At 39.3% G+C, this 26,943-nt stretch overlaps 1 protein-coding gene across 12 annotated transcripts in view; it reads left to right on the top strand.

Annotated features, from left to right (window-relative positions):
• The window catches only part of LOC124858091 (microtubule-associated protein 4), a 155,251-nt gene extending 128,308 nt beyond the window's left edge, over positions 1-26,943 (top strand). For 5 of the 12 annotated variants that reach the window (XM_047349868.1, XM_047349873.1, XM_047349869.1 and 2 more), the window contains 9 exons: positions 1,266-1,437; positions 1,533-1,595; positions 5,076-5,383; positions 6,935-6,991; positions 9,257-9,349; positions 11,506-11,587; positions 17,160-17,272; positions 20,019-20,208; positions 21,612-21,759. In XM_047349868.1, coding sequence (XP_047205824.1) covers positions 1,266-1,437; positions 1,533-1,595; positions 5,076-5,383; positions 6,935-6,991; positions 9,257-9,349; positions 11,506-11,587; positions 17,160-17,272; positions 20,019-20,208; positions 21,612-21,619 — 1,086 coding nt within the window. In that variant the 3' untranslated portion in view covers positions 21,620-21,759. Of the gene's footprint in view, positions 1-1,265; positions 1,438-1,532; positions 1,596-5,075; positions 5,384-6,934; positions 6,992-9,256; positions 9,350-11,505; positions 11,588-17,159; positions 17,273-20,018; positions 20,209-21,611; positions 21,761-21,785 lie in introns of those variants that run through there. The other 7 variants (XM_047349875.1, XM_047349874.1, XM_047349876.1 and 4 more) reach the window with 5 other exon arrangements.

The following is a 26,943-nucleotide window of genomic DNA, read 5'->3' as shown; positions in this document are numbered from 1 at the left end:
GGTGTGCACCCATGTTTTGGTAGGTTTACATTTGTTTCATACTCCAGACTTCCGTTTTCAGGAGATGGATTGAGCTGAGCTCTGCGAGCTTAGGATACATATTTACAACCTAAACCTGCTTTCAACATTACCACATCTTTATCCCTAAACTGTCTCTTGTGTTCCTTGGTCATCATGCTGTTGTTTGTTCACTAATGTTCCTCGACATGTATGCTGGATTTGTACTGTGATCAAATTACATGTGGACTCATTTTACTAAAGCATTCGGTTGCCCTGGATTTTATGTAGCAGTATCAGAGTAAAGTGGGCTGGGTAAAATGCACACCACACTTCTAATTTGTTTTGTATTTGGGAAAACACAACTTAGAAAACCACATAGGATTTTCTTTTGCCATCATAATTACTAGCCCAGGCTCCGTAGATCCATGTATATACTGTATAGTGTAACATGACATTAATAACTGTTTGGAGACAATGAGGAACAACTCTAGATTAAAGGCTGTGGAACAGTTTCTGACTCGATGTCACTTCTAGTCAGTGGAGTCAGTTTAATCTCAGTGGTGCAACATTGTAAGGGCTAATTCAGAGTTAATTTATTCTACATTGTATGGGTTGGTTAAACTTTTTTTCATTTGGTTATTTTACATTTGTTCAAAGAAAATAGCATATTCTTAAAATAATTTAAAACTTACATACATAACTAGTTTCTTCACTTTGTACTGTAGTTTTCAGTTAAATCTGGCTGATGATTCCTCTTTAAATCTGTCTCTCTGTCCAACTCTTTTGGTGACGTTCTTAAATGCAGCCGTCGAACACTGTAACCCAGGCACTGTCAGCCGTTATTTAGCCCCTCAGCACCCTAGGGTGCAGGGTGACTCAGTTCAGGATCGGCAGTCTGTTGTAGGATAGCTTGGCTGTATCTGCTTGGCATCATCCAAATGGCCTCATGGTGATGCAATCATTTTTAATGGAAAAAAATCGTGTTTTCTGATGATGTGAAATCAGAGTTGAGAAAGGATGAATTGATGTTTTTAATGATGGTGAATGACCTTTTATTGTGTGCTTTTTGTGAAGGATCTACCATGAAATGTTTGAAAAGTCTGGCCTGAATTTCTCTTGGGATTCAGTCAACAGATATATAAACTAATAATATAAACCAGGAGGTTTTTTTTCCGGGTTGATTTTCTGCTCATTTTTTCCCTCATATCAGTCTTTTCCATCCTGCAGAGCTGACCACCTCTCTGCTCTCTTTTCTCCCTTCACAGTCCATCACAGAGAGGCGTCCCCTGGTGCCGAAGTCCAGCATGAGTCAAACCGCCTCAGGCCCTGCTACCAAAAACGGAACAGCCAGCACTGCAGCCAGCAAAACCGCTTCATCAGTGCGCACAGCCGTGTCCACTCGCACAACAACTAATGCTTCAGCCAAAAAGCCTCTGGGTACGTCCAGTATAGATGACCTAACATGTAACTACTGCACATTGGCATGTTGCTCATGGATTCATTTAATTATTTTCTCACAATGTGTGTTTCAGCCTCTAAAACAGACAGCAAGCCAGGAGAAGAGAAGAAGCCCACCACTGTTAGGACTTCAACAGGTATCACCAACTAGTTTGGTTATGTATACATCTTCGCGACATAGCACATCTTGATTTAAAAAAAAAAAACAACTAATTGATACAATCCTTTTTCTTCACGTTGAATGGATTTGCCCGTTTAGTAACTTGGCATGGGGCTCCCCATTAAAAGAGTAACTTCAAAATGACCTTTTAAATTATCGGTTATTTGCCTATTATTTTCTGCTACATTTTTACTCCAGCATTTGCTTGAAATATATATTACCTTTTTCCTCAGTTTTATCTCCCCTCTTTTGGTATCCCTTTTTTGTTATATTTTTAATATCATACATCTCTGGAATATTTTAGATGGCACTTATAAATCTGAGTGAACAAAAATCAAATGTGGAGTTCCTCAGGGCTGTATTATTGGGCCACTTTTAATCAGTGGCTACATGCTGTTCAAAGCTGTCACCACATTATCAGAGTCTCTTACATTCTCTTACAGCATTCAATTAGATTTAGTAAGGCTAAAATCTGTAGAGCATGCCAGAAACTTAGGTGTAGATTTTAACGTCCAATTTATTACTAAATAAATCAGCTTGCTGCCATCTTAAAAACATGGCAGAATAAAGTATTTCTGTTAAGAGGCGACACATAAAAGCCAGTGCATTTTGTAATGTCTACAAAACAAAATCTGGCAGTTCTTCAATTGACCACAAGTCTTTGTTTGTAAAATGATATTTTTTTAATATTTTATTGGTCAGTGAGACATTGCATGTTCTTGCAAATAAAAAAAAAGCTTGCCTTGCCTTAGAGCCTCATTCCTTCTGTTGACAGATCAGTTAACGTTCCGGCAGCAGAGGGGCAGTCAACAGTAGGGTAACTCAGTCATGCAGGCAGTCCAATTGTGATTATGCTATCCAGGCTCCAGTAGAGAAAGACTTTGTTGCTGAAAAACTCCGTAGACTTTAAAACCTTCTGCACAGCAGCCTGTGGATTACCAACTGCTTGTTGTTGACAGGAGTTTGCAGCTCTTGCTGATGCAGCCTCGAGTTGTCTAATCTGCCAGGGTTCGTATATAGAAATTCAAATTACTCTTAAGCTTCATCAAAGTGAAGGGGAGGATTTCCTCAATTAAAGATGTCCTAAAAAGAGTCAGAGATATTTCCAAAGCTTTGAGAGAGGATTGACAGCACAACATGTGATTCAGCATGGCTCAGCACTAGAGAAATAGCTGACTGAGAGTGCAAATAAATATGGATGACAGATTTCCCTTGGCACCAATGTACTACCTCAGTGCATCTTGCCTGTGGATGCTGAAGTCAAACATTATGTTAAATCGGCTTTACCCACGCAGGAGAAGATTTTAAAGTCAAAATGCCCTCTCTCTGAATATTATCCTTTTAATAAGGGTAAAATCCAACATCCTTCTGCTTCTTTTTTTTCTGCTCTGGTTATGTTTCACTGCCTTCTTCTTTTTCATAGTCTGTCTCTTTTGTCATATATCTGTCAGGGTTGAGATACAGAGAATGCACATCTGTGTGGTGCTGTGCATTTGATACGACTTGGACAATTCAGCTTTGATTTCCGGTTAGCCGGTCGTCTTTGGATTAAGCAGGAAAAAGTCTTTGAAGTTCTTTAAGAAATCCTTCCTTTTATTAGTGTTGATTTATGTTTTAAATTTAGTTTTTTTTCATAAAGCAGACTTTGGGAGGCTATTGATGATTCACAGAGTGCCTTTGAACTGTTTCTATTCATACACACATCATTAATGATGTTATTTACCATCTTGCTCACTTCCTTTAGTTGGTCTATACATTTATAAAAATGTGTCAAACACTTTTTTATTCTGACTTTTCAATTTCAATTTGAAAGAAGCATTAAGTCATTTGCTTATTTTCATGGATTTCATTTCATTTGAATGAAATGATCTGCCATGATGCATGTCCATAAGACACAGACCTAAAGGTTTTGTTTTCTGCCACCATCTGGTAGAAATATGTTTAGATGTGGCTGTTAACACCAGCAAGTGATTCACTAAGCATAAAAACACAAGGCAGAATTTAATAAAAGCAGTAAACGTTATAAAAACATATAGTCACTTGCAAAAGTTTTTACACACCTTAAGCTTTTTCACATTTTCTCGCTAGAGCCACAAACCTCAATGTATTTGGATTTTATGCAACAACCAACCCAAAGTAGGGCATAACTGTGAAGAAGTAGGAAAATGTTACAGGTTATTAAAAAAAATGTAAGTGTATGAAAGTGTAACATTCATTTGTTTTACTCTGATAGTCGGAAATAAAATCCACTTTGATGAGCTGCATCCAGAAATCACCTCCTCAGTGAACGTAGTCCACCTGTGTGTAATTTAATCTCAGTTGTATGCGTATATATATCAATGAAGGCCAATTTTAAAATCACTCATACTCTAACTCAACTCCAAACTTTAAGAGTCAGTTTCCTGCAGGTTGTAAATGGGTTCCTGCAGAGGCCTGGTCACATGCCGTTCAATTGATTCAGGTGTGTTCAACCAGGGCAAGATCTGAAACATGCAGGATACCAACTCCTGGAAACTTGCCTCCTCTGCTGGGATGTCTTAAATGGATGATCTTAAAATAAAACAGGATAAACTTTAAATAAACACAGTTGTATTTCATTCTGCATATGATAGACAATGCTTCTGCCAGGCTGTAGGTCACGCAGCTCATTACTCACAAGTGGTAATGGATACAGTCTTTGTTCATGAATAGATTCTGACTAACACCAATAAGTTTGAAAGAAAGTACATCCTTTATGATTTATTTGGAAACGGCTCTTTTTAAGAATTACATATGATAGTTTCATATTTTAAAGGCCAGGTGTCAACCCTAAGCCTAAGATGTAGAGTATTAGGTTGTTTGTTTTGATGAGCCACATACCAGCTCTATACTTTCTAGATCTAAGTCAGAGAAACCAGATGATCTGATCTGTGTGGTCCTGACTGGCTGGGCTAGAGTTGTGCCCAAGCCGTGTTTATGTATTATGCTGTTTCACTGCTAATATAATGTGTTTAATAATACTGTATGTACAACTAATATAATCAAATAAAAATTGGCTGTGCTGAAACCTTTTCCATGTCACAACTATAAGTGCTTTTCAAGCTAAAAGCAGCCATTTTGGATTGTGATGTTATAACAAGTGGTTAGTTCTGCTGATTTCTATGAAGAAAACCCAATACCTAGATGGAATCCAGTTTATTTCTCAAATTAGGAATTTTTAATTCCTGGTTCAAATTAAAGATGTGATCCTTTACTGGAGTGATCAACCTTCATGGTAATCAAAGCAAATCAGTTTTTAATTTGAGGAGTCTTGTCATAGATTCATTTTTAAATCTTTGAAAACAAATTTAGATCCACACAAAACAGCTGTTTACAGTTTTATCGTTTCTCAGTGTCCAAACCTCAAATCATAGAGAAATGATAAATATTTGTTTTAGCGAGAGACCTTTTGAATCTCTGTATAATACTTTACCTCCAGCTGACTCTACCAAGCCCAAGCCCACTACCACCACCTCAAGGAGCACCCCTTTTACCACTGCTGCTTCTCGCACTCGAACAACAGCAGCCAAACCAGCTACGCTGTCCCCCAGCACGGCCACAGCACCAGAAAGGAAGCCCCTGGTGACCCGCACCACACGACCCGCTACATCAGCCTCATCTACCACAACAAGTACCACCTCGAGGCCCATGGCTCGACCCGGGACGGCGCCGGCCCCCGACATCCGCAATGTCCGATCAAAGATCGGCTCTACTGACAACATCAAGCACCAGCCTGGTGGCGGGAAGGTAGGTCCTGCTACGACCTCTCGTGCAACTGTCTTACTCCCAGCATGCAACTTCTGATTCTTAATGCTCCTAAACTAACTGAAATTGTTCTCTAACTGCAAGTTCTATAATTAAAATAGTGCGGTACCTTCCTGTGGTATTTCTTTGCTTTTATTTCTTCTCATGGTCTTCTTTTGGTGGATTTGAAGTGTCTTCAAGTTATAAACATGTTGGCTCCTGGTCAATTCAGCCCATCGTCAATTAGTCCCCCATTTCATATGTACGTGCTGACATGTTGTCTCTTCCACTTTCATTTTATACCCATAAGCAAACCATTTCTTACCTACACACTAAAACCATTTTGTATTTGGTTATTTTTCTGTGTAGTTACATATTTTCATGAATTATGGAGATAAATGTTAATAAAAATGCCAAAATCAGACATAAACTCATGGGGCCATCATGAGCTTCCTCGCTGTATGATTATGTTGATTAAAAATACTAGAATCATTGTATTTACAAAGAGATTTAAGACAAAAATAACCTAATGAGGCTGAATAGTAGAGCAATCTTTAGCAATGCGTCTGTGCGTGGGTGGACATATGAGGAGATAATTTGCATGTTCTTCCATAGCATGCATGAGTCTTCTCCAGGTACTCCTACTTAGTTGCACAGTTCAAAATATTACATGTTAGGCTGATTGGTGTCTCTAAGAGACATGTAGATGCCCCTTCTCCAAACCCCCATCTTTGATGGGTGAAGAAACCTTTTGGTACAAAACAACCAAAACGACAAGAGTATAAACAGGGCCGAAATCGACCAGCACCCTACAAAAGTAGAAATTAACTCTATCTTACCTTTCTTGGTTTCAGTCATGTTCTTCGTCATTTTCTCACCTCTCATCCTAACCTCTGCATGTTAGCTAACTACCATAAGCACCACTTCTCAAGGCTTTGACCCATCAGTCTTATAACACCAGAATCAGGAACACGGAACGAGTCTCTGGAAGCCTGCAAATGAACAGTAATCTGCTAGTGGTTCTTAATGCACTGCTTTACCACGGCACATGTGATCCACCACCTCAGAGGCCTTATATAGGTACACCAAAACCTGACCTTAGGTTACCCTTATAACGTTTTGTTTGTTTCATGAGCAAAATCCAACATGCTAGAACATTCCTAACTTCCTAATTGGGTTCTTTACCTCATTTTGAGTGTTTTTCCAATACATCTGCTTTGGCTGTAGAATGTAAAGGAACAACCATTGATCTTAGGTGATATTCCACCTTAATGTTGCCATTCCTTACCAAATTTAAAATAAACCAAGACAGACATTGTACTTCCTTACTTCCTTCCCTCATCTAGACCAGGCACTAATATTTCTCTACACATTGGGGCTTGGTGTTATAGTGTGTTTTCTGTCCAGTTTCCACATGTTCTCTTCTTGTCTGTCACTCTTTTATTCCATTATCTTCTGACATCCACAAACTTCTCCATGCACGTTGGCCGCATCCTCTTTCGATTTGTTGTTACAAATTGCTTTCATTGATCAGGGGTGGGCTTCTCTCCCTAGGTGTCCTCTGCTTCTCAGAAAAGAGGCGTCACCTCCAAAGAAAGCAGCCAGGGCAAAGTGAGTCCCCCCTCCATTCTCCCCAACATGCACTTCCTTATCTTCATTCATTCATTCATTCATTCATTCATTCATCCTGAATTTCAGCTGTTTTTGGCACAGATCTACATGTCAGAGGCTTTAGTTTGATAAATCAGTCAGTCTGGACGTTAGGGTTTAGAAGTTCTGGTCTTTTTCTTAATCGGTACAGTAGATGTTTTAATGTTTGCAGAATACTGAAATGTAAAGGTGGAACTTTACAAAAGAAACCTATAGTCTTTTTACTATGATTGGAAAGTTTGCTGCACAGATATTTTACTTTCTTGTTGTGAACTGAAGTTTAGCTGTGTTCAACTTCAGATCAAAGAAACTTTAGATGTTCTTGAAAAATGAAATAAAGAAAAGAAAAACACTCATAGGGGGTGATAATGCTGTGGTTTGTACAGTTTATTTAGAAGAGAAGAAGAAAAGAGCATTTCTCCTCAAGATATCAGTTTGCAGTTTTGTGTTCTTGTGGTTTATGGGTAGAGAAATTATCCAAATAAACAGCAGATCTCACAGCTGTATTTCTTGAAATCAAGCAAAGTTCTTGTTTTTTTTCTTCTGCTTGTGATCTCACTCTGTTTTTTGTTTATTTGCTTTGTGTTTGGCGCCACCTGTTGAATGGGAGTTGTCACTTTTAGCAGTCAACAAAATCTGGGCAGAGGTTCCCATAGAGTGCTAATAGACATTAGTGGACAGGTAAAGATGACTAATGTTAAATCATTCAGGGTTCTCAGTCGAGCTGACAGCAGAGCCGAATTAGGCCTTAGCCATAGTTTTTTTTCTGTTTCATGTATTCTACCATACTGTGCAGCACCATGTGTGTCTGTGGTTTCATGCAGAATAAACCATCACAAAAACCTTTTATTACCACAACTCACTGGATATAAAGCTTTAGGCTGGGACTTCCGACCTTCCAGGTCAGAATTCCACTTTTAGTTTGTATTTTTGTTCTTCCTACTGGGAACTCAGAAAATGTGTTGGAGTTCAAATAGAACACAGTGTTTTTCAGCTCTTCCAACAAATATTCCCTGTCATATCTGAAGTCGTCCACTGTTTACAGCCATGACCAGAGTTTTGGCAGTGACAAAGATGATTTGACAGTTTTAGATTTTTTTTTTTTATGTGTCTAAGGTAAACAATAAATAATAGTAAAAATGTATATGTTTTAAAGCTTTTTATAAAAGGTGCATCAAGTTTGTTTAAGAAGTGAATATTTACAGACTTGCTCCTTTTTATTTTGTCTGCTGATCTCTTTAACATGCTGAATATTAACTTTGACCAGAATGTTGAGTAAACCTAGTACTTTGGATAAGAAGCAATTTCACACATGGATTGGATCAGGATGCTTCGCTGTTGGCAGCACGCAGAACTCATGGAGGCGGTCACCCCCTTGATGGTTTCCTTGGACAGATGTTTCCTCTTTGTTACCCTTGCTGTCACAATGCTGTTGTCTTTAGTTTTCACCTCACTGTGCATCCAGATGCTATCACACCCACATTCTCTTGATGTTGAGCAAGCTCTGCAGTGGTGGCATCCCAATTCGGCAGCTAAGAAGGTGACTCTTAGGGCTTGTTGGACACTCTCACTCATCCTGAAGCCTTCTTCATTGCAACCCAGTCTCTCCCACTGAAGTTCTTGGTCTTCTTGTGTTAACAATGGCTACCTCCAAAGATCAGTTTCAAGCACATCTGATCCTCTTTAATAGGAATCTACTAGTTAGGTTCACAGTGATTTCAGCTAGACTCTCTCGGCTTCATCTGTATAGAAGTTCGGTGACCACTGCTTCTAACAACTGAAATGGGAAAGTTTTCCAAACCCAACATTTTTGTCACTGTCCAAACTGTTGGACATGTCGTATCCCTGACCACGGATTAGTTGCCCTGAGGCATTTGTACCCCTTTATAAAGGAGGTTAGTATAATCTTCAGTAGCTTATCTTTCTGTTTTCAGGTGTGGGATAGTTAAACACCTTCCATCCCTTTATACTTCTAGCACCATATACATGTCTAATGTGACTTACCAGCCAAAACAGGATTTTTCGACATTATGTTCTGGTGAACCTTGCTCTCTCCCGCTGTCTTGTCCTTTCTGATCTCAGCTGTGGTGGTGACTTCTCCTGTCCTCCTGTCTTCTTTACCTTCTGCTTCACTTTTCCCATTTAACTTCCTCCCATGTGATCCCCTTCCCCTCCTTGGTCCTTCTCTGCTTTTTCCCTTCTTGCTGCTGTGCTGTGTCCATATAGGTTCAGATAGTCTCCAAAAAGCTGGACTTCAGCCACGTCACCTCACGCTTGGGCTCCAAGGACAATATGAAGCATGTTCCAGGTGGAGGGAATGTAAGTACAGCCTGGCCCACAGGCCCAGCTCAGAAGCCCCAGACAGGCAGTCAACAACTAGACAAAAAGGCCCACCAGAACAATTAGATTAGTAATTAGATTTTGATCTCCTAACTAAATTTAATTAGGTGCCTTCACTCACTTTTATCAGTCTGTCTGTGGTTCCTTGAAAAATAATTTCAGTAGATCCAGATTCCTAAGGAATACAGCCCTGTGCTTGAGTTTTACTCCTTTTACTTCCAGTCCCAAAAAAGCCAAAACTATGAGGACAATAAAACAGGAGGTTTCAAAATCATTCAGAAAACCAGTGGGTGACGTCACTGATGCTCAGACCAGAACTATACACCCTATGGCACCAGCTCCCCTTGCCACAGAACCTGCTTCACCTTCCTTGTGCTTCCTTAAACTTCCCCTGTGTCGCCCTGTTCTGCCACTAACTCACTAAACAAGCCCAGTTTTATGGCCTCTGATTGGCTGCGACTGTTGTTTTTTTTTGCTGTTTTTTTTGTGTGTGGCCCTGTCGCCCTCACACACATGTTTTTGGGAGCACTGGATGTACTTTCCTATTATGGGATGCTTTCTGGCCTTGTTTTCAAATGCAAATACTGTATTTCTTCTAATAGGAAGGGAGCAGTTTAGTAGCCATCTGTCAGCCAGCTGAGCAGCAGTTTGCAGTAACGAGTGGGGGAGGGGCAGGGTTGCTTTACTCTTTGTAACTAATAGCCTTTTTTCCACCGAAAGCCCCAGGATTTGTTTTACCCGGGTTACAGGAATCCCAGGGAATAGATGATGAGCCCCTTTACAGCTGATTAATTCCTTCCATTATTCTTCAAGTTGCACTGGATCCGTAAACAGGAAAAGTTTGAATCATTATTTTACTTTTAATTTTTTATCAGCCTGCATCTGGCCAGAGTTGTTGCTTTACAACTACATGATTCATTTACAATAAATACTATCAGAGCTTGCAGAAGCTCCAAACCTGGAACTGTGGTCACTTCTCCTACAGAGCTGTCTGCATAAAACTATGAAAAATTAAAAATAATAAGTTCACACTCCACTAAGTTAGGTTTACATGAAAAGTCAATCTTATGGAAATGTGTATTTTTTATGTACATGGAAAATTCAAAGTGCTCTGATCATTGACACTGCATTAAAATCTTAGTCTTACAGAACTGTGGTGAAACAGTTTATAATTAATGCCAAAAATAACTTAAACTGTAACACATTTCCTGCTAAAAATATTCATTCTTATTTTCTGGTGCTTGCGGTTATTCATCACATACCTACTAAACAGTTTATGTTCACATTCAGCCCCCAGATAACAGATAGCGGGAAATCCTTGAGTGCTGGGCCGAGATCAGGTAGTTAGTGGGGAAGTCCCAGTCCAGCTGCTCGGTTAGCTTAGCAGCCTGATCAGCCTATAAGTGAAGCTCAGCTGTTCTGAAAACTTCGAAAAAAACATTTAAAGTAGGCTCATTCTTCATGAACTGACTGCACAGATGAAGTTTCGAGTTCTATGTTCATGCTTAAAACATTTTAAAACTACTTTTTGTGACAAATTAATGGTTTAAAAACTATTAATTTGTATAGTAACCTCTGTCACTACTGAAGCTGCTGGCGCCAAGCCTCGCTGCACACAGCTCTGCCCCTTTAACAAATCCTTGGGAAAGCTAAAAGACAATTTCCAGAGTAGGACCTTTTACCTGGGAAAATAAAGCCCCAAGAAAGTGAAATTACCCGACCTGGACTTTACAAAGCCTGGGGCTCTCTACAGGAAATGGAGAAGGGGCTTATGTTACTCTACACAAGGGGGGAAAACTCTGCTCTTTCAGGCACTTTTTCTGGCTTCTAATTTAAATAACTTTTAAAAGTTTACCGGTAGGAACGCTATGTCAGAAAATTTCATTGGTCTTGAAACTTTTGTGTTTTTTTATTTACTGTTGTTTTGTAAAACCTTGACACCATTAACTGGCCCATACCTGATCAGCACAACATGAGGTTCTCACTTTGATCATGATTTCTCAGGCTTAAACTGACATGTTCTTTCCTGTTTTTGCTTCCCAACATGAAGTGAAACTGCCAAAGGAGCCTTACATCAGCAGGTACTTACAGAATAAAAATTGAACTAAAAAAACACCTTTTGTAACATTCTACAGGTGCAGATACTCAACAAGAAGGTGGATGTAAGTAAGGTGACTTCAAAGTACGGCTCCAAGGACAACATCAAGCACAAGCCTGGTGAGCCAAGACATGTTTGGATCCTGCTGCGTTGGTTAACTTTCTAAATAGCTCTCTCTCTTTAAAACATATTCTCCTGAAGCCTCTGAAGTAAATTAAGATAATAAACCTTTGATGGAGATGCTGCACTAGGCTAAGATTCAAAATGTTTAAGATGGATCATTAGAGAATTTAAAAAACAGCTGATAGCCTTCTGGAAAATCTGGGAAAGAGAAGATTTATGCCTCTTTTCCACTGGCTCGATTTGGCCCTACTCAACTCCACTGGGCTCGTTTTGCAAGCGTTTCCATTACTGTTTTTTGCACACCGGCATGTACTTTTTTGGTACCTGCTCCTGAGCACGTCTGACTGGGCCTCGGTATGGACTATATGTGACATGAACAGACTGCTGTTCACTGAATTACATGCAGGTGGCGTGCTGTATTTAATAACATCCTAAACCAGCTGATTAGAGATAAAATCAGCTGTTCAGACGCACAAACATTTCCCAAAAAACACAGAACAAAATCACCATGAAACGGGGTGTTTGGTTTGGAATTTTATTGACACTCTTTAAGCAAACCAGCGTCTGCAGGAGGAGGGAGCAGGCAGAGAGCAGCTGCTCGTAATCAGACTACCTGCATCAGATCATACTTGGAGAAGATCCCGATAAATGGAGCACGAATATTCAACCTAAAACTAACTTCACCGTGGTCAAAAGTCTGAGGTTTTGCGCTTTAAAGTCCTTGTCCTCGTTATTGCCATGGCTGAGACAAAATATCAGAACCCCTGAGCCATATTTTATAAGTTCTGGTTGGGCTATGGTCCAGATACTTATCCCCACATACATTACAAACATTATAAGTATTTTTTTTTATTTTAGTTTTTATTTTCTATTTAATTATTTATTTTTTTCAATGTCACACAGTAATAGCCCAGCACACAACATTGACTGGAGGTGGGTGTCAGTGGAAACACAACTGGTACTGTACCGAGTACAGCGAGACCAAGTGGGTGTTTTAGCAGCCTAAAACGAGCCAGTAATAAAGGGGCATTTTTTATTGGAATTGTTAGAAATCTTTTCCTTCATCACTTTCACAGCTGGATGAAACATGGACAGGGACTCTCAAAAGTATGCACATATCTGTCCTTGGTTTTTGTTATGTAAAAAAATAAGACCATAATAAACAATTTCAAAGCTTTTTCCACACATGTGGCATTTATCCTGTACAACTCAACTGAAAAAGAAACAAATCAATCACAGAAGGGAACCCTGGTATCTGAATAAACCCCAAGATTTCTGGAACAAGCACCTTAGCACTGATGACACCAAAGTGCAGGGCTTCCGCAAGTTTCGGTTTGCAGAATTTAAGATATTTTAATACCATCATTGATTAAGTTATACAGGTCCTTCTCAAAATATTAGCATATTGTGATAAAGTTCATTATTTTCCATAATGTCATGATGAAAATTTAACATTCATATATTTTAGATTTATTGCACACTAACTGAAATATTTCAGGTCTTTTATTGTCTTAATACGGATGATTTTGGCATACAGCTCATGAAAACCCAAAATTCCTATCTCACAAAATTAGCATATTTCATCCGACCAATAAAAGAAAAGTGGTTTTAATACAAAAAACATCAACCTTCAAATAATCATGTACAGTTATGCACTCAATACTTGGTCGGGAATCCTTTGGCAGAAATGACTGCTTCAATGCGGCGTGGCATGGAGGCAATCAGCCTGTGGCACTGCTGAGGTCTTATGGAGGCCCATGATGCTTCGATAGTGGCCTTTAGCTCATCCAGAGTGTTGGGTCTTGAGTCTCTCAACGTTCTCTTCACAATATCCCACAGATTCTCTATGGGGTTCAGGTCAGGAGAGTTGGCAGGCCAATTGAGCACAGTGATATCATGGTCAGTAAACCATTTACCAGTGGTTTTGGCACTGTGAGCAGGTGCCAGGTCGTGCTGAAAAATGAAATCTTCATCTCCATAAAGCTTTTCAGCAGATGGAAGCATGAAGTGCTCCAAAATCTCCTGATAGCTAGCTGCATTGACCCTGCCCTTGATAAAACACAGTGGACCAACACCAGCAGCTGACACGGCAACCCAGACCATCACTGACTGTGGGTACTTGACACTGGACTTCTGGCATTTTGGCATTTCCTTCTCCCCAGTCTTCCTCCAGACTCTGGCACCTTGATTTCCAAATGACATGCAGAATTTGCTTTCATCTGAAAAAAGTACTTTGGACCACTGAGCAACAGTCCAGTGCTGCTTCTCTGTAGCCCAGGTCAGGCGCTTCTGCCGCTGTTTCTGGTTCAAAAGTGGCTTGACCTGGGGAATGCGGCACCTGTAGCCCATTTCCTGCACACGCCTGTGCACGGTGGCTCTGGATGTTTCTACTCCAGACTCAGTCCACTGCTTCCGCAGGTCCCCCAAGGTCTGGAATCGGCCCTTCTCCACAATCTTCCTCAGGGTCCGGTCACCTCTTCTCGTTGTGCAGCGTTTTCTGCCACACTTTTTCCTTCCCACAGACTTCCCACTGAGGTGCCTTGATACAGCACTCTGGGAACAGCCTATTCGTTCAGAAATTTCTTTCTGTGTCTTACCCTCTTGCTTGAGGGTGTCAATAATGGCCTTCTGGACAGCAGTCAGGTCGGCAGTCTTACCCATGATTGGGGTTTTGAGTGATGAACCAGGCTGGGAGTTTTAAAGGCCTCAGGAATCTTTTGCAGGTGTTTAGAGTTAACTCGTTGATTCAGATGATTAGGTTCATAGCTCGTTTAGAGACCCTTTTAATGATATGCTAATTTTGTGAGATAGGAATTTTGGGTTTTCATGAGCTGTATGCCAAAATCATCCATATTAAGACAATAAAAGACCTAAAATATTTCAGTTAATGTGCAATGAATCTAAAATATATGAATGTTAAATTTTCATCATGACATTATGGAAAATAATGAACTTTATCACAATATGCTAATATTTTGAGAAGGACCTGTACATCAGAGTGAATTATACAGAATAGCTGTGGCCAGGTGCGTAGTTAAACCTGGGCTTCCGGGGCTTCAGCCCCGGATGTTTTCTGAATAGCCCCGGAGTTCTTGATAGAAGAAATTTAGAAGTATTAAAAAGATGCAGCCAGAAAATGGTATTGGACTTCTCCTTTTCAGTTAAAAACAATCAGTTTTTTTCAATTGTGTTCCATATAATCACGTCCCCACTCCACCTAACCTGACATTGAGTTAAAAGGAGAAGACAAAAAATAGCTATTTGCGCACTTGTGGCACCACGAATGCGCAACTACGCCAACAGCCAGAGACGGACTCCATTCTGGAGAAGTCCAGAACAGCAGTTCACTCCAGGGATGTCGACCTGCCTCCTTCATTATCCGAAAAGTTACACTGAGCGCCTCGAATAGGGCTCATTTCAGAGCAACCACAGAGCCAACCGGAGAGAGGGAGCCTGGTGGGTGTGTGTGTTCAGGAACAGGTGGACGCTGAGCGGTATAACCCAGGAGAAGATAGCGGTAAAACCTGAATCCTCTGTATGGGCTGATTGTAAGTTATAGCTAATCATTGATTCACCCAGCAAGACATGAGGTGGAGGTTCACTCTAATGAGCATCTTCAGGGTCATGATGAGGAACTTTCACCTGAGCTACAGGTGAAGTTAAATGATCTGTGATAGAAAACAGCAGCAACCTTCTCTGTGAGCTTCTAGCCGGATTTGCATCATGATGTGAAAATATCTGGTCCTTTACTTCATTTAAAATAAAAGCATTTAATCCTAACGTATCTGAACACATTAAAACGTCCTTCAGATCAACACATTACATCTCATTGCAGCAGCCAGTCTTATAGTCTAGTTCTACATGTAGACAGAACCAGGTGTTGCTCAATAAACCAGGAAAATATCTCCTGGTTCCAGTAAGACGTAGTAGAAAGTTCAAAGCCTACCTCTTCTCTTCCATATCTTCTGTGCTGATTCTAAACATGCAGCTCTGGGTTTAAAGATGGAGGATAATTAAGAAATAAATCATAGCAATTAATCACAGGTTGATTAGTTAACTATTTTATTTGTTTGAATGACACATGTAATATTATATAAACTAAACTAATTAAACAATGATAGTTTTACTGAATGTGAGACATACATACCATATGTATACAGTTATTAATAACTGTAATATTAGTACTAATAAGGTCCATGATGAGGCTCTATGCTATATTTTAAACACCACAACTTAACACCCTTTCCTCTCAGTGTTTAATAGTAAGAACTGCACTAATGTCTCACATGATCAGTGCAGAACAAAAGACTGTTGTAAAATGTTTCATTTATTATTTTTGGCAAATTTCTCCAGAAGTGGAATGAAGGGCTGAAAAGAAGAAGGAACAATTTTAATAAAATGTTTCAAAAGCTCTTGGCATAATAAAATAAACGTGTTTTAAGATTTTACCATTTAACTAAGATTTAGGAAAATCAACTTTATACCACTTTCCTTTTTTGAAATATAAGAATAAATACAATGGAGCCTCAGGAATGGAAAACTTTGATGAGAATGTAACATTTAAAAAGGTAATTCATGTAGATGACAAAAGAAGCACATTTATCTGGCCCATAGTAAACAACTCTGAGTTTAAAGAAAAACTTTTGTCAGCAAAAATTCAGATTAAGTTCTTTTCTAAATACCTCAAAATGTGTCATTATTTGATTCAGGAAAATGGTTTTTCATCAGGCCTAAACTCTGTTTCTCCTTGTCCTTCATTCAGCTTCTAACAAAATTAAAATGTAAAATTATTGCATACCTTTTTTGTTTGATCCACAATAATTTATATTCAATCTAAAACCAGCCGAGACAGAGAACTGGTACAATATGTCCTATATTATTTTAATTTTAATTACCTATAAATTGTCTTATTGAAATCTAAATATTTTGGATTTGGGCTAAAGCCCCCAATGTTTTGAGACCCTAAAAACGCCCCTGGCTGTGGCATTATCTTTGTTACTCCAGTGCTTCCAGTAATTTTATACCAGCTATATTCCATTGGTTTCAGTCTCCTACTGAAATCCCAGATTTCAAGGCAAACTAGCGAAAACATCTTGATTTTATTTCCCTTAAGAAGCTTTAATTGGCCAGTGCATGGTAGAAACAATTGAAAAGAAATGTACAATTTTAAAACTTAACATAAAGGAAATGTGGTGAAGAGTAGTGGGTCAGAATTCTTCCATAACAACTTGAGACAAAGACATACAGAAAGCAACTTCCTCTAAATACTGCTGCTAAAGATGGTGCTATAAGCTATTAATCTATGGAGTTTTCTTAGTATTCACTACGAATCTATGCATCCACTGCCAGCTGATGGATCTTCTTCCTCCTGCTTCGTGATATATAAATTTTTTCCAGATTATATAATTGTGGCATTGACCAGAAAACAAATGTATTTATTCCATGCAGCTGTTTTAATGACCAGGTATAAATTCATGATGACCCTGGTGAAATCATTCCCTTTCCATGTGCTCGTGAATGCACAAGCTCACAAGTGTGTTTATCAGACTGATCACTGTTGTGCTGCAGGCGGAGGTGTCATGAAGATCGAGTCCCACAAAGTGAACATAAGGGAAAAGGCTCAGCCCAAAGTGGGCTCACTGGACAATGTGAGCCACTCTCCTGGAGGAGGAAACGCCAAGGTGAGGCTAACAGGGACGGTCTGTGTGAGCAATCTGGCTGTAGGCCAGAAACTGCTGTTATTACTCTCCTGATCACTAATCAAAGCTATGATCTGATTAACCTGTTGTTGTTTTTTTAAACCGGCTAATTCCAGTGTAGATAAACAGGGTTGTAAATCTTCACTCTCATACACGGGCCTGCTGCTTTCTGTCAGAGTCTTCGTTCCCAGTGTCTCCATGTATTTACCAACCAATGCATCACATGAGCAGACCTGTTTAAGTAAGAAAGTTGCAGGCTTTCCTCTCCTTAATGCATACAGACATCTGACAGCCAATCGCGAGCCTCCTGATATATCACATGCCTCTCTATGTGTGTTGTGAAGGTGCTCTGGTTGCACACTGAAAAAGATACTCTGGTCCTTCATATTTCAGACAACAAAGAGCCGTGAATGTTCATGGATTTCTACAGTGTTTGAAAATCTGACTAGAGCAGAAATTTGGTGGAATGTATTAGATAATGGTGATGTCACCCGTGCTTTCAGCCTATAGGAGGCCCTCTCTGTTTCACTGTCACTGCATGATCACATCTTGCCACCATTATCAGAGACTGCTTTGCATTCCAAGCTATCATAATCATAACAGGGAACAGTTAAATAATAAGTGCACTGATGGAGAGCTTTTTTACTTTCTACAAAAAAAATTGAATTTTTGGGATATTTTGCTAGGTTTTGAATCATTGCCTATTTAAACTTCAAATCATTAAGGTGCCCTTGTTTGGGTATTTAGCAGGGGTGTACAGATACAGCCAGTTCATGAGACAAGGCAATATTTTAGCAATATTGTGGGAAATAATAATGCAGTCTAAAATCTCTTAAGCAGAATAAAAACATTTAAACAGCCTTTTAATTTTTTTGCTAAGACAACGCTTCAAAGCAGATGCTGACTTTGGCTTCAGTTGTGGCCAACAGTTAGCGAGTCACAGTATTCTTACTGTGCTTCCAGAGTATTGGAAAGTGGAGGCCTCCTCAATGCTTTTGTGACCAATTGTTGTCGGCAAGCCAGACAAGGAAACTCCAAACAGTCTACTCTGTCAACACGACAAGACAGTTCAAGAACTACTTCCTTTCTCACTCGGTCTTAACATAGCTACAACAGTGTTTCAAGAGGAAAACACTGACCTTCACTTCCAGAGCTTAAAGCAGTAGCTTACAGTTATTTGTCTGTCGAAGTCACATCCTGACAATAGCTTTATTGTATGTTTGTGAGGCAGGTTTCACTTTAAGAATTATTGTGGTGTTTTTTACCATAACGACAACTCCTGGGGATATTTTCAAGTCTCACCAACTTACACGGTTTTATAGGCTGGACATTCCCAGAAACCATTCTCATCCTTTGAACCTCTTTACCATACATTATTTAGCTTTAGTCTCATCTGTCAGTCCCCACCAAATGTCTTTCTGAAGTTTCAGCAGTGACACAAATGTTAGGTTTTGCAACTGTTGATAAGAATAATAAAATCTATGTAGAATCAATGTAAAGAGTTGTATTTGCCTAACAAAAAAGATTAGAGCACTGACATTATGGACCTTTGGACATGAAACACCCCAGATCTCAAACCCACCAGTGGTCTGTTCTTAAACAGCAGGCAGAGAAACGGAAGCCAACAAAGCTGTTCATCTAACTTTAATGTATTTGCTAATAAAACATTTGTAAATTAAAACGTGTTTTGGTTAACATACCAGAGAAACAATATGTAGAAATGTTCAAACTGCAAAAGGCATTTGGGTCACTGCCATGGTCCTTGTGGTCTCATGGATGTGATCGTTTATGCTTGGTAGACCTGGTTCTAATGGTCACTCCAGTTTGTAGTCATTGAGGGAAGAGCGATATCATTCAGAATGTTCAAAGCTGTGTGTGCAAGGTTAATACTCAGTAGTTTACATCAGCATCTTCATATGATGATGTCACTTTTTCATTTGTTTTCTAGGCCCGTTTGATTATTTTGTGCCAAAAACTGAAGTTCTTTGTGTAATTTCATCTCTCTGCACCAGTCTGGCTTCAGAATGTTGAGCTGACTTGCTAAAGTTGACACAGAATTTGCACTCACTAAATTACTTCATGTATTCACCTACGCGGGCATTACTCTTCAATATATTGCCTGAAAACCAAAACAATTAAATTATTTTTTGAATTCAATTCAGTTTTATTTATACAGCACAGATTCACAACACATGTCGTCTCAAGGCACTTTACAAAGTCAATTAAATCAATCATACAGATTTCAAGTCAGGTTCATACCAATTAATCCTAACTGCAAACAGTGCACTCAAAGTCAGTTTATTATCAAATTAGTTAAAAGTTTTTCTATCAAAGGAAACCCAGCAGATTGCATCGAGTCAGTGACTTGTAGCATTCACTCCTCCTGGAGGGGCATGTAGGGACAATGGACAGTCGCTTGCATTGACTTTGCATCCATCCCTCATACTGAGCATGCATGTAGCAACAGTGGAGAGGAAAAACTCCTTAAAGTTCTTTGTGTAATTTAACGTTCACACGTTTCAATTGTTTGTTTTGGGTAAATGTCATTCGTATGCTTTAGACTAGCCATGGATTGGTCTCAGATTCTCAATGTATGATATGTTTGAGTAAAAAAAAAAAAACACTACACCATGACTGCTTGTAGTTTTCAGGAAAATAAAAATTTTCAGCACACTTGGGGCCAGGTTGTTGCCTCCACCAAATGACAAACCCTGCTATGTGTTTCTAGGCTGAGGGACCCCAGGAGACTGAGGGGAGTGGAACTCCCATGATTGGCAACCTGACTCCAGCCCAGGGCCCCGAGCCAGGGCCTGGAGAGACCCCTAATGCCCAGGAGAATGGGCTGAAGGATGGAGCTCCCAGTGATGGTGAGGGTCTTCAAGAGCCACAGGCTCTGGACTCCCAAATGCCAGAGACAAGTAAGTTTGTGTGTTCACAATGTGATGTACTCAGGGTTTCCTCTTTATGTTTGATCCTCACATTGGAAACACAGATGGAGGAGCCTTTAGGAAAAAGTCAAAGATGCTCACAAACGTTCTTTTTCCAGGAACCATCTTGAGACCAGGGGTTCCCAATGTTGGAGGGCCAGGACCCCACTGGGAGCAACAAATCAGCAACTGTGGGGTCTTAGGCAGTAGAGTTCAGTTCTGAGGTTTACATTCTGTGAGTGAGCACTGAGAGAATTTATTCTCTCAGTGCTCAGAGACTCATACTTATTATGAGCATGAACATATTTTAATCAATTTATTTTTGATATTTTGCTCAATTTATTTATCCCCTTTACAGGTGTCTGTAATTATTCTAGCTGGAGTTTTGACCATTCTTCTTGAAATAGTTTAATTCATTTATTTTAAGGATAGTCCATAACATTTAAACAGCACTGAGGAGGTTAATGTTATCCGGCTTTATCTCTTCCACACATAGTTTTGATGTATGTTCAGGATAGTTATATTCCTGCTGGAACACTCCCCCTGGTGCCATGTTTTAACCGTCTGACTGATGATTGGTCCTTCATTTTCATTTTTAATTCTGAATCATCGGAACAGACCCACAACATGATGCCGCCCCCCGCTGTGCTTCGCAATTGGTTGTGTTCCTACGTTTATGTTGACTCCTTTAAACATCATTCTTGTTGCTGTGGCCAGACAGCTAAAACCAAAAAACATTTCTTCAGAAGTTCTCGCAGTGTGGTCCACGGCAAATTTCACTCGAGCCTAAAGGTTTTAGGGGGCACAGTCGCTTCTTTCTCACTCTGCACCCTCTCAGTCCACGATGACCTAAAACAGTTTTCTCTATGGATAGTGACACTGATATTTCAAGCAGCTTCCAGTTTTAGAATGATCAGTGAGGCTAACATTAAGTTCAGGACCTCAACCCTACTGTAAACTCATATACTAGGCTTTAAATTTAGGTCCAACCCATAATCCTAACCAGTTTAAAAGACTCTATGAGGACGTATGTGTGATTTTCACCCTGTCTGGATAGAAAATATCTCCAATTAATTCTTGTTTTTTTTTTTTATTAGTAAAGTTGTTTGACTCCCAGCAAAGAGAACAGTTCAAATTAACCCTCAAAAACCCAATATTATTATTAATCTTGATGAGTGAACGCTAACGTCTGACCAGAAACTAAATTTCTTACTGGAAAAGCATTTATGCTAATATTTTCACTAAATGTCCCACATTATTTCAGAGTTGGAAGCTAAAAGCTTTGGGACCAGCTGTGTTAGTCATCATACAGTATTATCTGTTTCTGTCTGAATGTATCTGTATTTTACATGTCTGCAGTCCATCTGATTATATTTTGACTTTTTATCTTACAGGCATCTAATTCTGCTGTCCCTCTGCCCTCCTCATTTCAACTCCCCCCTTGAACTTCACCGCCTCCGCCTCCCCTTTTTTCCTCACTGTAAATGTATTTATTTTCTTTTCCCCTGCCTCACTTTTACTCCCCCCCCAACCCCCCTGTTCCCCTCCCCCTAACCCTTCTGCTGCAGATTGAGTCGTTCAAGCTCAGCTTCCGCGAGAATGCTCGCTCTCGCACGGCCCACGGCGCTGACATCATTATCAGGCCGGCCCCCCGGGACAACGGCAACAGTTCCCGCCCACATGGTTCCTCGTTCTCCCTGCACGACCACCAAAGCCACCACCCAAATTCTTGCAGTGTTTCCCTCAACGAGTATCTGGCTTCCACTCACTATGTCAGCTCCCCCTCTTCCTCCTTCCTTGCTGCAACTACAAGTGGAGGTCCTGGAGGACGACAGCAGTAGGACCAGCAGCTCTGTGAAGGGATCTGGACCTTTTTGACCCCGTTTATCTCAAATCTGTTAATGCAAAATTAGAATAGTACAGTGGTTCTCTCACCTCATCATGCGTCATTGCCTTCATCATCACCACTTTCATATATTTACCTTAAGTAACTGTTTAGACTGTGCTTGGTCCTGGTTGGTACTCTATGCGAAGGAAAATTCCAAGACAGCAATGATTTATTTGAGTCTGGCATCTTGGAATCATCGGCTTTCACTTGGAAGCCTAGTGGTGTACCTTCTAGAAAACCCTCCATCATCTCCCCTGCGCCCCCACCAAACGGCAGCAGCGGTGTCTTCATTAGTCACTGGAACAATTTGGATCCCCTGTTGGATTCCCTCTGGCTTCCATCTCTTTTTCCTTGTGACTCTAGCTGTTTTTAATCCCTGTAACCACGTAATCTCTGCTTCTTTACCATCGTAGTAACTCAGTGTCCATCCCATCATGGCTTCCTCTCTCTTCATCATGATGTACCATATGCAAGCTAACAAAAAAAGAAGGCTGTTTGAATAATTTTAGCCAGTTTAACTCTTAATTCTCTCTGTTTGTGATGAGGTGTTTGATTGAAAAGATTTTATGTAGAAATGAGCATCTGTGTTCTGTTTGGATCCTCTTTACTTCCTTCTTCCCATCTTGTCTCTTGATTATAGAACTAGGTCGTATTTATTATATCAATACTATTCATAGAAAAGCAATACAACAGGTGTTTTATTTCCTTTTTATCAAGTAGTGCTCAGAAAATCTTGGAAACACGCACATGTTCTTGCAAACTAAGACACACGGTGAAGAAATAATAATGACAGTGGGGTGGTGGGTGTTGTAGAATGCTGAGTTAAAAGTTGATAGATGAAATAAAAAGGACATTTATAGTGGTTAAATATCAGATGTGTTGTGACTTAAGAACCTTTAAAAGAAAGTCGGACGTTTGCTAAAGTCAAGAAGCTTTAACTGAGTCCAGAGGGAGATGAGGAAAATGCAGTTCACATGGCTTCTGAAACAAAATGTGCTGTTTGTCTCATATGTGCCTCCAGTTTGTCTTACCTTGGTAAAAAAAGAATCCCAGTAGATAAGAGTGATGCAGACTCACGCCTAAAACGGCTCAGAGAGAGAGAGAGAGACTTTGGTAGAAGGTGAAGAGATGTTCTGCTCTGAGCAGCCTGGTACTGGTGTTTTGGAGGGAAGTTTGTACATCAAGCTGCCCTGGTAGATTGTTGTTCCATTTCAGGTGTTTCTGTGTGGGTCAAGTTAATTTTTTCTTGGCAGGTTACTAACGATTCAGATAAATTTAGAAATCATCTGCAGTACTATGTGTTCAGCGCTCATGTTGCGTGCCCCATGGTGTCACTTTATTCTCTTCAATTGCAGCAACCTGTTGCCTCCTGATGCTTTTAAGGCATGGCTAGAAAAAAACAAATTCATCCCCAAAGCTCATTGGCATTACTCCAGGTGTTGTGTTCTGATGTGGCTTGTATAATAAAAAGAAAAAAGGAAATTAACAGGAAGTACTTATGATTCGGTGTTAAGCTTTTTATTGTGCCGCTGCAACAATGTACATACTGATAACACAGTTTTAACATTATTGGAATTCTTTTAGCCAAATGCTATTCTGTTATCAGAGGTCAATGGATTAGTAAAACGAGTTTTTATCAATACTTTTAATATGTTGCTTTGTTAATTCAAAATATTAAATAGTTTTTTGTTTAGCTAATACCATGCATAATACAATATGCAGTTATATGGGGTCTGTTAGCAAACAGTGCTACATTAGCTATTGTTTAAACCTAAACATTTCCCTAGCTAACAATTGTAAGTTTACTATTTTATCACCAGCTTCTTAGAAACTACTAATGTTTGAGGCTTCTGAAGGCTTCACCATGGTCGCCTGCTAGCTAACAACTTCACCTGCCAGCTAGCGACCATTGCACTTGGCTAATCTAATTTGAGCATGAGTGAATGTTTTCTGCTATCACCTCCCCAAAAATGTCATTTGTTTCAACTTAGTTGAGCTCTAAATTTGGTTTCTAAAAAATGTAGAGGCAAGATGTAAACAACTGTATGCTGTACATAACTTGGCCCCTATAAGCAACATTTTAAAATTTCTAATCAGTTGTTTTAGACAGGTGCTATGTTGCCCTTCCAGTTACTGCATATTCTTCTTGTTGATGTCAGATTTTTCAAATATTATGATAAAATTGTATAAATGATTGTTTTTATCAAATTTAGAAAGGAAATTGTCTATGTAATCCCCGAAAATGCGGGTTTAGATCTTTTTGAAGCAAGATTATGTTGCGAGCTTATAATGATTTCATATCGTGCCTGCAGTCAATAACCCTCTTAGTGTCTTAATTTGTTTTACATTTTGCTGCCTAAACCCAATACTAGCTAGCCATTTTTGGATCAGTTTCAAAGCGTATTTATCTTTTTTAGACTGTTTTGGTCTCAGAGATTTTATTGCATTTATGGAATTTTAAGATTGCAATTTTAAGAGAGCAGAGGTGCGCTTTTTTCCTTCAATTCTACTCAAATTAGTAGTTACCTTGAACCTCTAGCAAAAGCTAAAGGTTCACGTTAACTAAAAAAACAACCAAAGTGTTGCCAGTGTTATCCTTTGCAGGTAGGATATTGACTGCTTATAACCTCACAATGGATCCCACTTCAAAAAAACACATCAAATTCCTTTAAATTAGTGGCCAAACACTAAAGGCAAGTACTTTTAGTAGTTTTCTTTTTCACATAAATGTGGGCTCTTAAGTCTTAATAACAGGCCAACACACATTATGCAGGTTAATAAGTTGGATTTATAAAGGACAAATTTAGTTATGGCTGCAAAATTCTTTAAAAGGGAATATTTTGTTATACAAAATATTTAACCAACCTGTCCTGCCTTTAGGCTAGCACGTAGCCTAGACCATTACCAGAAATGAAGCAGACACAGTCTGTCTTAAAATTGGATTACATTTTTTTACCGGTTCTGATGTGGATAAAAATAACAAAGGTGCTTTGAATATTTCTGAATTCATTGTTATTCATTCGTGCATTTATTTATTACTCAATGCTGACCTCACATGCTTGTTTCTGATTGGTTCAAACTGCAGGGCGTGAAAAAGCAAGGTAACATGAGAAGCCATGTTGAAACAAAAAGGTTGCAACAGCAATTGGAAAGTTGCTGTTTGGTCAGTTGGTTAGCTGTGGTTAAAATAGGTTAATAAAAAGAAAGGAGTACTGATATTTGACACAGAGGACCACTAAAGCCGCCATCAACTTCAACATAGTCACAAAGCTTTATTGATCAGTCACAAGAGGTAATGTCAAAATTTCAAATCATGCTTCTGAATTTTTCATTAAAAGGGTTTCTGTATTAAATTGACATGTTAATGATTTGTAAAAAACGAAAACAAGTTTGATGAAACTGAACTGCACCTTAATGCTTTAATAATATATCTGAGGATTAACTGAGATGGAGTGGTAATTCCACTTTTTATGAGTAGTACCTTTGACATAAATGAGCTTCTATTTGGTAATGGTAAACTGTTTGTGTGAAGTTTACTTGATTTCTTGAGATTTGTTCCCATAAAATGTGTTCATTCTGACACATGTAGGCAATACCTTGTAATTGCAGGAAGTGGGATAATTTCATATGCATATGATGGCATGTTGAAAAGGTGTAGCTTTGATCTCTTATGCTGCTGCACGGCTGTTTTCTAGCTGAACTCTTCCACATACCTGTCCATAATTAAAACCTAGCTTTGCTTCTAGGCCCGAGTTTCTAATACCCACTACTTTTGAGATTGTGCTTGGATGTATATAGACGCAATGTTTATTGCCCTGAAATCTAAGAACAACCAATGTACGGCTACAATTATTGGGTTTGTGGGCGGGGAAAGTTGCATTGATGTTTATGTAGCTTTGCTGGTTTTCATGGGAGGAAGCGTTTTATCATGACTCTTATGGCTGTTATTCTGAGAACATCTGCCTTTTTTCGTTCGAAAGGGGCCACTGAAGTAAAAGAATGTCTTTTGAGATATATTGTGCTAAAAACGCAACACTTTTGTACATGTATTTATCGTTGTGTTCCTGTAGCCTTGTGGCGGTGTCGCTTTCATGGTTGAAGGGACTCAAGTTGTGATTTTTGCAGCAGCCAGTTTTACAGATAAGCATCGGGAAGTTACACCCAGATTTAAAAGTCAATACAAATCTATGATACATTTTTTTGAAGTGCTGTAACCCCTTTATACTTAAATACTGAAGTGGTATTATAATAAAGAGATTTTAACAACATTTCTTGTACTTACGTAGGTCTGCCACCACAAGCCCAGTCTTAAGAGGAAAATTATGATGTGATTAGCTCGATAAACGACCTCTGCTAGTTAAGGTATAATGTTAAATGGGATTGAAGCGAAAATAACTGATCCACATAAGGCTGACTGGACTTAAGGGAGACCATACTGGCTACTAATGGAACTTGAAGAGCAGCAGCCTTCCTGTGAGAAGGAGAGAGGTAAAGCCACACACAGAGGTAGACAACTCACTGTAGCAGTCAGGTTGGGCCTGCGTATTAAATGCTCCTCTAAATAAATTTCCAAGGACTGTGGTGGAGCTTCATCTAATCATGTAACACTAGCTAATGAACACCTACTATACCTGCAGAGCATGATTAAAACCAACAACTGCTTTTGTTAGGTAGACTTCTCTCATTTACAAAACCTCCTCATTTTTGCGTGGGATTTTTCTTTTTTTTTCAATATTTTGAATTTGATTTTTTGGTTTGGAAAAAAGAAGTGTTTATTGTGATTACTTGTTAATTAGTGATGTAATTATTAAACATAAAATAAATTGGACTAAATCTCA

The sequence above is a fragment of the Girardinichthys multiradiatus genome, chromosome 21 (assembly GCF_021462225.1).
Source record: "Girardinichthys multiradiatus isolate DD_20200921_A chromosome 21, DD_fGirMul_XY1, whole genome shotgun sequence".
Lineage (NCBI taxonomy): Eukaryota > Metazoa > Chordata > Actinopteri > Cyprinodontiformes > Goodeidae > Girardinichthys > Girardinichthys multiradiatus.
The sequence above is the reverse complement of the archived record's forward strand: the minus strand, read 5'-3'. Positions and strand labels throughout refer to the sequence as shown.